Genomic DNA, 15025 nt, shown 5'->3' with positions numbered 1-15025 from the left:
GAAGTAGCGATCCCGCGTCGAGGCCCTCTCAGGGCGAGAAGCCGTGACTCAGCAGGGCGAGGGGGGTGACGTCACGATGGCGTCACCACTCCGCCCCGTGTCGCGACACGGGGCCCTCGGCGGGGGGTGGCCCGCTCCCCGGGGCGGCGGGTGTTGAAGGCCCGGCCGTTGTGCCGAAGGGATTTAATTCCTTTTATCCCCTTTGAGGGGGATAATACGGTGGCTGAACGTGGTGGTTGTCGTCCGATCCCGTGTAACGTTCGCCCTGCTCTCAGGGAACGAGATTTGCATCCTGCATTCAGGTCGATTCGGTTTATATAAATGGAAGTGTATTTTCCATCCCCGCAGGAGCTGAAGCGGTGAAGTTACGCAGCTCTGAGCTGCTGCGGGCAGGGAATTTGTCGGTCCTTCAGTGTACCATGAAGAAGAAGGAAACCTTTCTGCCTGTCGTGGGGATGTGTATGTATTCTCTCGCCGCTTAGCGAGAAACATCAAGTTGTGTTGAAATCCCATTCCTGGCAATAAGCAGCATGCCTCCGGGGCAAGCGAAAGCAGAATACAGACTTGAAACTTCACACGTTTTCCCTCCTAACCTCCCAGTAACATTTACTGTCATGTACAGCCTGGCTGCCAGTTCTGCTCCTTCCTTCGTTCACGCTGTGACCTTCCCCACATCACCTGATCTCTACAGCTCGTTTGCCCTTTCTGAGAAACAAGGACAATATATTCCACTGGAAGACATTCTGGAATTGAAAGATGAAATATTTTGGAACCGCTAAGCCGTATTATTGCTGTCAACCAAAATCTTTTCTTTCCCAGCTCAGCGGTTGCCTAATCCTGTTAGTCACACTCGGAGGCCTCCCCCTTCTTTAGCAGCTTTAATCCCCATGGTGTTTTTTGACCAGAGTGATCTTTGGTCCTGTGTCAGAACACGCAGACCTTCACAGTGTGCTGTCAGCGCTGCTTCTGGGTCCTATTATTGTCTTTTAAGGGTTCCCGTCACCCATGGGGACAGAGCTGTGTCACAGCGAGTGAGATCCTGGGCAGAGCGTGCCCCCTCCTCATGAACTGGTAGAAATGGGTATATTTTATGTCAAGGCTTAGCTGCAAAAATCACATTACGTATGCCCCCAAACCACGCACAGTTGCCCCCAAAGACGTACCCAACCCCTGCTCCGGGCAAAGACGGGCATGGGGGCAGCGGGGGGGGGTATCGGCAGCGGATGGGGCAGAGAGAGGGTCTACAGCGGGCAAGGGCAGACGGACCGGCGGCGTGGGGTATCCCCGAGGCTGAAAATTAGGGAAACTGAGGCAGGGGCTCGGTTCCCCGCCGGATTCGGCACCCCGCCGCCCCGCAAAGCCCCCCGCTCCGGGGAAGGGGAGGGAACGGGGCTTGGGGCAGGCTTAAAGCGGGCGGGAGGAGCGGCGGAACCGCGCCGTCGCAGGGCGCTTGTGCCGCTTTAAGGCGGTGCTGCCGATCCGGGCTCGGTCAGGCACCGGGAAGAGGAACTGGGCTTTGCACTGCCGGGTCGGGGCGAACGCACCGCCGTGCACCGGGTGGCCCCGGTTCCCCCCCCCCCGCCGCCGCCCACCGCTGTCGCCTGCTCCGCGCTCGCTGCAAGGGAGGGATGGGGCGGGGGGGGAGAGGAGGCGGGGGGGGCGAGGACCGGCCTTTGCATCCCCACCGCAGCCCCTCTGCAGCCCCTCTGCTCCCCGTTGCGTCCCCTTTGCATCCCCTCCGCTCCTTCCTTCTGCTGCAAGGGGACGTGCTTGCCAGGGCCGCCTGCTTGCAGGGTGCGTGCTTGAAATAAAAGCCCCCCACCACCACCCGAAGACCCCCCATCCCCTGCCCCGAGCCCTCTCCTCTACCATGATTTTGCTGAGCAGCTTCTTGCACCTGCGGCCTCGGCGCTGCGGCCCTTTCGCAGGGCTGGGCAGGGGCTCCGGCCCCGCAGCGGGGTCCCGCAGGGCTCTGCGGGTGCTGGTGGACATGGATGGGGTGCTGGCCGACTTCGAGGGAGGCTTCCTCAAGAAGTTCAGGGCCAGGTACCCCGACAAACCCTACATTGCCCTGGAGGACCGGAGGGGCTTCTGGGTGTCGGAGCAATACGGGCGCCTGGGACCTGAGCTGAGTGTGAGTTTATGCATCCCCTGGCTCCGCGCGTGGCTCTTGTTCGCTCCGCGCCGTGCAGCTGGAGCTCCGGCCCCGTGGGACCCACTGGCCCTCAGCTTGTGGGCGCAGCGCTGGGGAGGGCTGCGGGTGCTGGCCGGAGCTCCCACCGAAACACAGGCACAGGTCTGCACGCAGGAGGGCTTCCAGCGGTGCCTTTTTCCCCAGAAATCCAGCATTTTTCATGCACATCTGTCTCTTTTCCCCTGCATGCATGGATGGAGATAGATGCAAGGAAAGGAGATCTTTCAGAACATCTGTTTTAAAATACCCCGAATTGCATAGCTGAGTTTTTCTAGCTCTGATTTGGCCAAGCTGCATGCATTGATACTGTTCCTAGATGGATTATTCAGTTTCTCAGCAGCAATGTGAGGGGTGGGACGCAGCAGAGAAGCTGAGAGCAAACCATGCAGTTGATGCTTCATTTGAGGGCTTACTTAAAATTAAAACAACCCCAAGCCCTCCCACGCCTGAAAATTATTGTATTCATTTTAACAATTAAAGCCTAAAAGCAGAAGCTCTCTTTACATTGTACTTTATCATTCAACGAAGGGCTGAGTGCTACAGAAAGTCAGTTTCTGCCTCTACAAGTTCCCCATCTTGATGGGATGTCTGTGGTCTCAGCTGCACATTGCAGTTGCACTAGTTGAAACGTGTTACAGCAAATAAAAGTACTCTTGTCGTTAGTGGTATGATGGTTACAAGGAAGGGAGTATGAATAAGGTCCGGGGCTCTCCCACTGGCAAAGTCCTAAACAGCTTGATGAGCTGAACAAATAACGTGTCCTCTCTAGCTGGGATTGATGAAAGGGAAATGGAGGACATCGTTCATGCAGTAAGGCAGATGCTAAAAGTTTGGCAGGGTTAATGCATGATAACTCTTTTTTTTCTCTTGATCTTAACTACTTTGGATGTGTTAAATGAAGTGAGCTCATCTTGCGTCTGCTGTGATCACGTAAAACCACCAAAACCTTGGGCTGAACAAGTAGCAAAACTTCCATAGACCGACCTCAGGGCAACCCTGATTTCACCTGTGGTTTCAGACCAGGGATAAAAAGAATAGGAGCTGCTCTGTGGTTACGGACACATGGGCCATTCCAGTCCCCCGTCGTCAGAGCCCACCATCGACCTGCAGTAGAAGACCAGAAAATAGGAGCCAAAGAGTCCCACGAGCTGAGGTTCCCAGCTCTGAAAGGGAGAACAACAGGTCAACAATACGCCAAGCATACAGACCTGGAAGGATGGGGAGCCCTGGATGGGCAGGGAAATTGCTCACAGGGAGAGATGAGAAGAAGGAAATGGAGGGTCTGTCCTGCCTGGCACATGGTGGGATTCCCAGCCTGGGGGATTTTTCCATCTGCTGGGCAGCGTGCTGGCTGCGGTGCCACAGGGAATTAAAAGAGCCAAGCGGGTCTTTTCTTCAGGATGAACTTAGTTCTTCCCCCATTGAGCTTGATTGCAAAATGCTTTTTGACATAAGTGGAAGCTGAATAGCTACGGAAGTCCTTGCTGTAAGAATACACTTCAGCGCAATTTGAAGTGCTTTGCTGCATCAGGCCACATTTCTCAGGTGTCTCTTGTGCGACTACAGTCAGTATCTTAAAAATAAAATGTCATTGCTCACCGGTCTAAATCAGAGCAACTGGAGTTTGAATTGTTTGCCTAGCCCTGTGGCAAACTGTTAGGGTAGCTGTTCTTGTCATGGTGCCAGCAGGCATTTCTGCTGGCTCTCTTGCACCAAATCAGCATGTTTCATTTTGAACATGTATGAAGAAGGCTTTTCTTCCCTCTTCTGAACCACCAATGTTTTCTGCGGCTCAGGCAAAAGGGAAGAGCGCAACAGTTGATCTGAGTAGTCTCTCCTTTGAAGTTGGGTGTCTGGTCTTCTCACGTTATCTGGGGTTTTTTTGAGAAATACAGGGTCTGATTCTGGCATGTCATGTTAAATGCTCAGTGCCCAAATATGTAATGGGTTCATGCATTCATCTTCCCGAGAGCAGGCAAGGTGTGCAGCCAGCGTCTTGGCACAGGCAGCCAGCAGGATGAAGCAGAACATGACTCCCCCAAGTGAGCCCTGTGTTTGCTCTGGGGCATTGCTGCCCTGAGCCTGGAGTTACCAGCAAAGCCCCAGTTGCTCCTGCTTGCCTGCTTTCTTCCCCCAGTACGGGTGTAGTAAAGGCAAAACGTGGTGGTTATACGCGCTAGATTCCCACTCATCAGGCAGGGGGGAGCTGCAAGTCTAGCTGGCGTGTCCAACCAGCCTATTTGTTGCTATGAGCTGTAAGAACCAGCATATAAGCATCACTGAGGCTGCTCTCCCCTACCCTGATGCTCTGCTGACTCCTCCATACTGTGCAATATAAGAAGACCAGGATGGGGTTAAAAGTTCCTTTTCTCCCTATTGCCCGACCTCAAATACAGAAACAGAGGTGCTGAAAATGAAGATCAATCCTTCAGGGCAGGGCTTCCTTCAAAACTTCTCCCAGCTGCATCTGCGGATGCTTGGCTGCATTGCAACACCGGGAGAGGTCTGCTTCCTCTGCCTGCAGCCACATTGCAGCACTCCCAGGCTCTCCTCCCTGAGGACCCAGTGTCTGTGCAAAATAATTGCTTCGCTTGGCAGCTGACAAGCCGTTACCTGTTTGAGGGAGTGCAGGGGGTGCTGTGCCTTAGAGCTGTGCTGGACCCATTGCAGGCAGCCCCTGGACTCTGTCGTCGTCCCAAGGTTTTGCTCCCCGTGGTCTCTCTCTGCTTTGCTCTCCCTTTGCACCATACTAGTGCACCCCAGCTGCTAACCTGGATGTTAACTGTTTCAAACCCTTGCCTGCAGGTGCTGCGTTTGCCTGGTAGACCTTGCCCAGGCATCCCTGAGGAAGAGCATCTGCATTCATCCTGACATGCATTTCATCCTGTAATATACTTTCTCCTTTGAGAGCAGCCCCACTGCTATTTTAAGTGATCTGATTGAGACAAATAGGCCAGACAGCATCTGGAGCTGAACAGCATCACATTACAGCAGGGCTACCAGGCCACGTCAGCCAGATCCACGTGGAAGTGCCCCTCCAGATGCAGACCTGGGGTTTGGTTCAGTTCTGGACAATCTCTTGTGGTTTGCCTTGAAAGAACGTGCTGCTCCCTCTGTGTCTGGGGCTGCACAGGCAAAACCAAGCCTGCTCCAGAGCATCTCCGATCTAAATTGTATGGGACGGGTGCAGGTTGGCAGATGGGGAACAAAGGCACCCACAGAGGCAAGGAAGGTTAGCAGGAGGGGACCGGAGCCAGCCCTCCCACCTTTCTCACTGTCACCATCCTCTGTCCTGGGAAAGGGTGGGGAAGATGCACGTGCAAGGAGAAGAGTAGCAAGAAGCCCTGTGCAGTAACTGTTCTCTTTGCCCTCACAGGAAAAAGCCATCAGCATCTGGGAATCCAAGAACTTCTTCATCGAGCTGGACCCACTCCCCGGGGCTGTGGAAGCTGTGAAGCAAATGGCAAATTTGGCAGAGTGAGTAGGAACCTGCCCATGGTATTTGAGGATGGACAGGGGAGCAGCAGTGGCTTTGCATGCTCATCCGCCTCCTGGCAGAAGCGCTGAATACAACATCAGCATTAAAAATACCGCCCAGCCTGCCGGGTGTGGGAGGAAAGAGAGGGTTTTGGCTCCTCGAGCAGTCACCACGATAATCAGCCATGTGCAGCCCCTTACCTTCAGCTCTCTGCTCCCAGCAAGGGTGGTGAAAAAGGGAACATGCTTGTGCCATGGGTGTGGGTACACGTCCTGGGGGTGGGATCCTGTGAGATGGGGGATTAACATCTTAAATCACCCTGGTTTGATCTGTGTGTGACAGGGGGGGTCTGCTTTGGGCACGTGCCTGCTCAGGCACAAAGTGGCATCTCGCAGAGGCAGCCAGGTGTATCTCAAGAGGGAGCAGGGTCTGATCAGTGTGTTTGGCCACCAAGTGACACTCTGCCCCTGTTTTTACCCTCATGGCAGCACCGATGTGTTCATCTGCACAAGCCCGATCAAGAAGTACCGCTACTGCCCTTACGAGAAGGTGAGTAGGTCCGAATCCCAGCTCCCCCTCCTGTACCGCGCTGCCCAGTGAAAGCCATCTGACCCCCGCGTGCCTCCAGCTGTCTGGCTGTAAAATGGCAGAGATATTTCCCTGCTCCACCAGTTTTGTTCCTAAGCATCTTTGCAGAGCGGGAGCTCTGCCGTTGGCCAAGCTCTGCCATTTGCATGCACTGAGGCGCTTGGTCTTAGTATTTCATCACGATGTCAAAAGCTGCTTGGCTTTAAAAGAACTTGTGCTCCAGCAGCATCCGAATCCTTCCCATTAATGAACTTATTAAGAGAGATGTCCTCCCTGTGTGGGGGCCAGAGCTCATGCCGTGTGCTGCTGCCTCTCTGCTGAGCAGCCCCTGCTCCATCCATCAGCTTTCCCTGCGCTCACCGCTCGCCTCTCGCCTTCCAGTACGCCTGGGTGGAGAAGCACTTCGGCCCCGAGTTTCTCGAGCAGATTGTTTTGACGCGAGATAAGACGGTGGTTTCTGCTGACCTGCTTATAGACGACAGACCTGATATAACAGGTAAGGGAGGTGCGGGGTGGCAGGAGAGACCAGAGGCAGCCTCGAGGGGCAGATGGCATCTGGGGGCAATGGGCGCTGGTCCCTCCCTGCTTGATTAGGCTCTCATTAGGGGTGTGTGTCCGCAGGCTCCTCATGTTGGAGTAAGGTCAACCTCTGCGTCTCGCAGAGGAGTTGTCCAGCGAGCCGACCTCTCTCCTTGCTTTGCAGGGGCCGAGCAGAACCCCAGCTGGGAGCATGTGCTCTTCACAGCCTGCCACAACAAGCACCTGCAGCTGAAGCCCCCCAGCCGTAGGCTACAGTCCTGGACCGACGACTGGAAGGCCATTCTGGACAGCAAACGCCTGCCACCGGGCCAGACCGCCTAAACACCAGCCTCCCACTGCTGCCCGGGGCTGCGGCCACCCGCTCTTGTCCCTGTGGAGTCCTGCTGAAGGCTGAAACCACGGATGGACAGACAGACAGACACTGTCCGTGCTGCGGAGAGGAAGAGGAGGGTGAGCTGAAGCGCCACGGCCACCCAGACCTGGAGAGCGGACCCCAGCCCGGCCATGCCACAAGGGACCAGCAGCAGGATTGGCCCCGTGGACTCAGCAGCCCGTCTGGGGAGCATTTCCCCCTGGCTTCTGGGGTCTCTATGCAGCATCTGCACCCCCTGCGAGGCCAGCCCGGCATTTCTGGTGGATGAGGTCACCCTCAGCATGTCACTGCCCTTGTCCGGTGCACTGCATGGCACAAAGCCACTTTCGATCCTCCTCTCTACGTTATGGTCGGTGGTCATGCGGGTGGTTTGTTTTGTCCTCGCAGGGCTTCATACCGAGGGGCTGCCTCAGGGGATCTTTCCTCCCAGCCGGTGGCCGGGGTCTGCGGAGAGGAGCGGCTGGAAGCGCAGGGGGAGCAGGCGGACGCTGCCCAGGCTCCCTGCACCGGCTCAGCTGTGCTGTTCCTTGCAGCTGATGCAACGGGACAGCTACGTAGTTCCCTGCAGGAAAAGTCCCTGCAGCGGGATATGGGGACAGTACCACTCCTCCTGTGGATCTGGCCTTGGGGAGAGAGCCCTGAGGCACTGTCACACCCGAGATGTAGCCGTCCTCCAGCTGGGGGGAGGGATGCCCGCTTGCTCTCATCCCTGAGGAACTGCCACAGCTTTAGAGCTGGGGCTTTAGAGCTGATTTGGGATGAAGAGAGGGGCTTTTTTCCCACCTCCTCATCGCTTGTGGGCTGCTCACCTGGGGCACCTCTGGGGCAGTGAGCAGGTAGTGGCAGTGCCAGCACCAGCCCTTCCTGGGAGCCAGGCAGTTCCTGCAGGAGCTCATCGCTCACCCTGCCAGCCAGTGATCAGACCGTAGCTCCTTGGATTTCAAAGCCAGGAAGGTCTGCACATGCAAGCTGCATGATCAGATCACCCCATCTCCCTCCTCCTGGTAGTGTCTGACATCAGCCTGCCAGGAAAGCTCTGGGTGTGCATCTGCCAGGCACCCTGCTTCCACGCAGAAGGTCCTGGGTGCTGCATCCCACCACGGTCAGGCACTGGGACAGTTGATGCCACAGAGCATCCTCAAGCCTTTGGTGTGGAGAAGCGGGGCTAGTAGAGGAGCTACAGCATCGCTGAGAAGTGGGTAAAGCAGAGGCACCATGGGTGTCCAAAGGGGTTGCGTTGGTGGAGGATTATCACGGCTGCATCCGTGGATGCTGTTTTCAGTCCTCACATACCGCAAGGGAAGAAGTTGAGGGGACGTTGCTGTTAAAGGCTGGGGAGCCCATCAGAGCCACCCACAAGGCTGTATCACAGGGTTAGTTTGTTCTGCAGCTGCCTGCAGCTCTGCCACTGTCCCGGCTCTGGATGTCTGGGGACGGAGCATGCTGCCAGCCGCCCTCGCCTTGTGTCGGGACCCCTGAGGCGAGGTGTTTGGCCACCCGACCGCTACGAAGGGGCTGCAGCATACGTGGCTGTCTGCGCCAGCCGCCACCGCAAGATGACTGTGCCGGGGCTGAGCTCTGGGAGCAGCCAGTGCTGCTGGGAAGCTGCAGCTGGGCACCGCAAAGGGAGCGTTTGGACCAAGGGGCAGCTTCAAGAGGGATGCTTTTTGCATAACTGTACCCACGGCCTCTTCTTCCCCTGCCCGGCTCATTCCTGCCTTCCCAAGCCCACACCAGCCAGGCCTTGAACTGCAGCGACCCAGCTGGCACCAGCACCAGAAAGCCGCCGCCGCTGCTGCTGCTCTTCCATCCAGCCCCATAGAAGAGACATCCCAGCTGCTGGGGAGAGCCGGGCATCCCTTCCCTGCCTCCAGCACTGCCATAAGGCAGACACGGCCCAGCCGTCCCAAGCGGGAGCCGGTGCTGGGTTTCCCCAAGCAAAGCCCCGGGGATGCGCCGGCTGCGTCAGGGCCGGCACGCGTTTGCGTCACTGCTGACATCGCGGAGGCCATGCGACCCCCCGCTCCCGCCTGCCCCCACGCCATCTGGGATCCCGCTGCGCGCTCCTGCTCTCCTGGCCCGAGGACTTGCTGGCTGCAGGAATAAAATTCCCCACTGGGACACATAGCCCCACGGGCAGGGGCGGTAGCCAGGGCTTGGCCAGGGTTAGCCATCCCGCGCTGCTTGCTCATGCCTTTGGCTTGCCTCTCCTCTCTCCTATGGGCCCCCCATCAGCAAAAAACTATGTGAGCTTAAAGCTACATAGCCAACAAATAACCTATTTCAGCAGCGATAGCTGGCCCCCACCATGTCCAGGACCCGGAGGGGCTAGTGAAGTCGGTGCTTTCGAACCTGTGCCTTCCCCGGCTGCTGCGGGGTCAGGGATGAAGGCTGCATCGTCTTGGGTCTTTCTGAAAGCTGCCCCACCTCTCGGGATGGGGCACATGCATGAAGACGGCACTGTTGGCCCACAGTGCTGGGAGTTACATACCACAAGGACCTTTTATTTTTTTTTTTTTTTTTTTTTCTGTTTAAACCACTGTGTGCTTCTCCGGGTGGTGGGTTTGGTTTGGGGGTGTATTTGGGAGGGGTGTTTGCAATGTGCAGCCACCTTAGATGCAGCGCCTTGGCCGGGGGTTTGCAGGCGGGGAGCTGGGAAAGCGAGTGAGCTCTGTGGGCAGCTGCTACGGCTGCTGAGCATCACATACCCCTCCGCTCTGCCAGAGCCCTGCTGGCTGCCGGCCCGTTCGTGCAGCCGGTGTGGCCTCATGGGGTCCAAGCTGTTTTTTTTTCCCAGCAGGACCATTTGAATATGAGTTCCCCAAGCCCCCCCGGAGCCTTCTCACAGCCCATCCTCAAGCCAAGCCTGGAGCCGGCGTGTCATTACGGCAGCTGCCCAAACCAGCCATCTTCCCCCGAGGCTGGGGTGGACCTGAGGGACGTGGCTCTCTGGTGACCAGTGGGTCTTTCCCCACCTTGGTGGGAGATTTGATACCGGAGAGACCGTGTGGCTTCACGCCAAATATACTTGAAAGCAGAGCTGGAGTTTCTCACGCATGAGGCTCCGACTTGACGCACAGAAACCCCGAGCAGGTAGCTGGTCTGTTTGCACCCGCCGAGCTCGGGGCTGGGAGGTGGCTCTCCGTCGCCCGACAGATCGACCCTTTCAATGTTCGAGCCCTTCTGTGGCCAGCTAAGACGCACAAAGCTTTTATTTTTAAATGCACATCTATAAAGCCGAGGCCGATGAGGAGCACTGCAATAAACACTGGGTTTTATTGGCATCCAGCTTCCTAGAAACGGAGTTTGGGTTTTGCAGTTTCCCACCTGCGGCTCTGCCCTCCGCGTGGGGACAGGGGGGCTTCGCCTGTGGGCTTGGGCAAGTCCCTGTGTCCAAAAAGCCTATAACCAGCCCCCAGCAGTGCCATTACCCCATTAGACAGAGTCCCTGTGAGCAGAAATAGGGGTGGGTTTAGGTAGAGATGAGCTTCCTAAAGATCTTTTATAATAAATAAAGCCATAAAGCGTGTCTCCCGTTGGGCCACAGAGCAGAAGCAATAAAAGGGGCTGGAGCTGTCACAGGCTGGCTCTTCCCAGGATATTTTATCTTGTCCGTTGCTGTGGGCTGGTCCACATCCACGCACACTGGTTGCGAGGTGTCCACAGGCTTCCCCTGCCCACCGTGGGGCCGTGCCACGGGTGACCGCTGCGCTTGACCGGCACTTGCATGCTGTAAGCAATGCCGTAGCCCTGCCAGACACGCAGGATCCAAGGTGGGGAGGGAGGACTGCAGGACCATCCCAGCAGGGCTGGGAAAATCCCCATTTCTGGATCAGGCTCTGAGGAGTGATACTCCAGTGGCCTGTCTGGGGTTCCCCCTGCCCTAAGCACAGTAGCCGTCATCAGCGCAGCACGGATGCTGGGACAAAGCATGGGAATTGGTTTTTTCCCTGGTAGTCAGTGCAGCCCTAATTCACTACTATGTACAGCTTTAAAAACAGCTTGATTTGTCTCTTCCAGCTCAGACCACTGCATTAGATAGTTGCAAGCACTCAGAGGTTAAATTAGCCTGTTCACTGGTGAGTCCAATCCTGCCACAGCTTAGCCCCTGCCTAGATGCTACAGCAAGGAAAAACGTGGTCTGTGCCATAGCTCATGCCTGAAATGAGTGTTTCTGGGCCTGAGCCGTGCTTGGCTGCAGCTGGACAAGGTCTGACTCTGCTCCCCCTGACACTGGAGTCAGGAGTGTCCCATGGGAGGCAGTGACCTGCCCCAGCGCACCAGGAGACAGCGGGGAGGACGGGGCATTTGCACCGGGGCTGGGATGCGTGGTCCTCGCACTGGTGTGGCTCCGGGACACGACACGACACGACACGGGCTGCGAGCAGGATCGCATCCGTGAGCTGGAGGTGCTGTCCTGCTGGAGCCGGGACACCCAGGGAGTCCTGGGCAGCATGGGGGAGAGGGCAATTCAGCTGCCAGCTCGGGCAGCACAGCCTGGACTGGGTGTGCATCCCCCCCCCAAGACGCTGCTGTGGGGCCCGTAAAGCTGCCCTGGGGATGGTTTGGGCAACAAGCACCTCTCTGCCGTTGCAGCTGCTTTTTGGGGCTCCCTGCAAAGCCTGGCAGCAAGCGTTGGGCCCCAGCTGCCTCTCTTTTCCCACTACCCTCGCCCTGCGCTGGAGATCCCAGCTCCCCGGAGGAGACGCTGTCCTTTCCCTGGCACAGGGATAGAGGCAGCGGGTTTGACACCAGCTCTGCTCTGAGCTGGGGCTGCCAGGCGGTGGCACTGGGACCAGGGCCACATGTTTCCCAGTAAAAGATGGAGGAAGGTGGAGGGACCGCATCCCCACCAGCCCAGCGAGGGTTGGTGGAGGAGCATCACGAACTGCCGGCTTGCAGCTGAGCTGTGGGTTTGTTGCTGTGTCCGCTCCCCCACACTCTCCAGCGTGCCTTTTTTCTCCTTGAAAAGCCTCAGGTTGCAGATATCGCATATCTTCCGGGTGACAAGCACAGTTTCCAAGGCAGGCGGAGGCGGAGAGGAGGGGGACGAAGGTTGTGGTGACCTGGACCTGGCCCTGAGCACAGGGGAGCACTCTGGACCGATGCCGGTGGGAGCATTTGCGCCCTTCCCATGGCCAGGGGCTGCTGGGTGAAGGTGGCCCTGGCCAGAGCAGGACCACCGACCACGGAGAAAAGGATGTCAAAAGCAAAGACGCCGTCTCTAACGTGTAAGCGCTGCCCTCGGCTGGGCGCTGAATTTCGGCATTGCCCAAACTCACTGGAAAAGTTCCAGGAGGTTTGGGTGCCATCCCAGCAGCCGGCGCAGCCCCCGCGTGAAACCCCTCAGCTGCCGGGAGCGGGGTGGGGGTGCGGGCACCCGACCCCCTTAGGGAATTCACCGCGAGAGCAGCCCGCTTCACCCCGGTCCGAGCTGGACCAAGCTTGCAGGACCCAGCAGGGTGGGAAGCGAGCGATGCTTGCGCCTGGACCCCTCGGAAAGTTGTCGCCACGTGGGTGTTTGTTAGCTCTTTCTGACGTTGGCCGATACCCAAATAACTCCAAGCCGGTGCAAAGCTCGGCGAAGGGGGAGAGCGAGGGCTGCAGGGGCCGGCTGGCCCCAGCCTTGACGCAAGGGCGGTGGGTGGCGTGTGATGAAGCCAGGGCAGGGGACGGCGAGAGGATGAGTCACCCAAATACGCAGGAGGGGAAGGAGCGGAGGCAACGACGGCTCAGCCCACGGCAGCAGCCGGACGGGGCTTTGCCTCTTGCAGGGCCGCTCTGCCCGATTTTGGGAGAGGAGCGGGATGGTGCCCCGGCGTCACTGCTCAGGGCCAGGGTCCTGAGCCCAGCGCTGCCCACGCGCCGTGGGCAGGACAGCCGTGTGGATGCAGGAGAAATATCCACTAGAGGGGACTGTGCGATCGTGTGTGGGAGCGTGCAGCTGCCAGCCTGGCTCTGTAGAGCAGGATCCGGCTCCTCTGGCCGCAGAGCCAGTGCTCCATCCAGCCCTCAGCCTGCTTGGTTATCCCAGCCCGGGCTCCCAGTGCCCTCCGCATCACTCCCGCTGGGCACTGCAGCCCGGGGGGCACAGCTTACCCAGGGCCAACCGGAGTACCGTGGGGTACGGAGAAAGCAGTTGCAGCTGCAGGCGCTGGGGAAATGTGCTGGGTTGGCCCCAGCCAGCAGCTAAGCCCCCACCCAGCCGCTCGCTCACTCCCCCCTGGTGGGATGGGGTAGAGAATGAGATGGGCAAAAGCATGAAAAACTTGTGGGTCAGAAGAGGAACTGGGGATCTATAGGGTCCATATAGAAAATACCCCTGGAAAAAATGCAGGCTGCAGCTCCCTGGCAACTCAGGGCATCCCCCCTCCTCCTCCAAACCTCCCTGCTCGGCTCTGCCCCAGACCCCACAGCTCTCCCAGAGCTGAGACTATTCATCCTGTTCCTGCAAGCCCAAAATCCCCCAAGGACCCAGGGCCGTTACTTTGCTTTTTCCTCCCACTCACCCTGAAGCTGGAGCCCATTGTGTGGGGCAGAGCTGGGGGTGCCGAGGGCAGGCAGAACTGGGTTGGTTTCTGGTGGTTTCCTCTCGCCGTCCCTTTGTCCCTCAGCAGCACAATATCATCTCCCTCCCGGTAGGATTAATGGGCTTTGCTTCTCTATTTGTTACACAAGAACTTAAGTAATGCACTCCCCAGAGAGAAATAAAGCTTCCTTTGCCCCAGCAGTGCTGGGGAGGCCAAATCAGAGCCCACGGTGATGGGCTGCATCAGCTTTCTCATGTCCTTCAAGGCTCCACACGTTAAGCCCATCCTTCTGGCAAAAATCCTGCAAAACCTTTATTTGTGACTGTGTTAACAAACATGCTTGTGGAACATGTTGTGTTTAGATGTGGGCACGCCACCTTCTCCCTGTGTCCCCGCGGCCAGGCTTGTGGGCAATGCGGGGCCAGGGTTCACAGCTGCCAAAAACCGGCCACTGATGCTGCTGACGCTGCACTCGCGAGCACCACGGGGACCGGCAACCCCGAGCACGAGGCCACATCGCCTGCTGTTCCCATCAACCACCAAACCTGCCAGCAACATCCCGCCAGCTGCTCTTCCCTGGAGGTTCCCAGCTCGTGGTCCTGGAGCAGGGATGCAGCCGGGGGAAGGGTCTGACCACGATCTCACACAGCCCTGGTGTCCTGCAGCCGCTGGAACACGGACACAAGGGCTCCAGGGATCCTGTCCAGCTCCATAAATACCTGTCATAGGGGAGGACGCTGGTCTCAGGCCACCCCGTGGGCAGACACCCGTGGAGCTGAGCTTGCACATCCCGCTCCCACAGCCACCCTTGATGGGTCTGAGCCCGTCCCCATCCCCGGCTCCCTCGACCGCCCGCTAATCCTCGGCTGGTAGTACCAGCAATGCTCCTGGGATGGAGAGGGCACCTTGGGGAAATGGTGCTGCTCCTCTCCCAGAACAGACTTGCCCTGAATACATACTATTTTAAACTCTAACTTGCCAGATTTGGGGGGAAACTTGCCTTGGCTGTGTCTGGGTCCAATCCCCCATGTCCCAGAGTCAACGTTCAGCATCCCCAGGCAGCTGGGACTGGAGCCGCGTCTGGTCTCTCAAGATCCAGGGAAGGGAGATTAACAGCAATAACTGAAAGGCTGTTAGTGAGATACCGGGTGAGAGCACTTGAGGGTCTATGGAAACATAGCTGGCTGTCCCCAAGGTCCACAGGTCCCCCGTGACCTGCTCGGTGCCTGTGGCGTGTTTCCATCATGCCAGCCCAGTGGGAGCCCCAGCTGGGCAGCACCTGCGCTGCCTTCAACGCTTGCACGTCCGCCGATGATGGCGGT

The 15025-nt window shown here is 57.8% G+C and overlaps 1 protein-coding gene across 2 annotated transcripts; it reads left to right on the top strand.

The window, feature by feature from the left end:
• Positions 1 to 145: 145 nt before the first annotated feature.
• NT5M (5',3'-nucleotidase, mitochondrial) lies at positions 146 to 7531 on the top strand. Of its 2 annotated transcripts, none has more exons than XM_052772741.1 (6): positions 146 to 253; positions 349 to 2134; positions 5571 to 5671; positions 6161 to 6221; positions 6642 to 6756; positions 6964 to 7531. In XM_052772741.1, the coding sequence occupies exons 2-6, from the start codon at positions 1871 to 1873 to the stop codon at positions 7119 to 7121; spliced, it is 699 nt and encodes a 232-aa protein (XP_052628701.1). In that variant the 5' UTR covers positions 146 to 253; positions 349 to 1870; the 3' UTR covers positions 7122 to 7531. The 2 variants fall into 2 exon arrangements, with proteins under 2 accessions (XP_052628701.1, XP_052628703.1); XM_052772743.1 differs by having other exon boundaries at positions 162 to 258.
• The last annotated feature ends 7494 nt before the right edge of the window (positions 7532 to 15025 follow it).

Source organism: Harpia harpyja, chromosome 21, assembly GCF_026419915.1.
Source record: "Harpia harpyja isolate bHarHar1 chromosome 21, bHarHar1 primary haplotype, whole genome shotgun sequence".
NCBI lineage: Eukaryota > Metazoa > Chordata > Aves > Accipitriformes > Accipitridae > Harpia > Harpia harpyja.
This window is presented reverse-complemented; position numbering and strand designations above follow the sequence as displayed.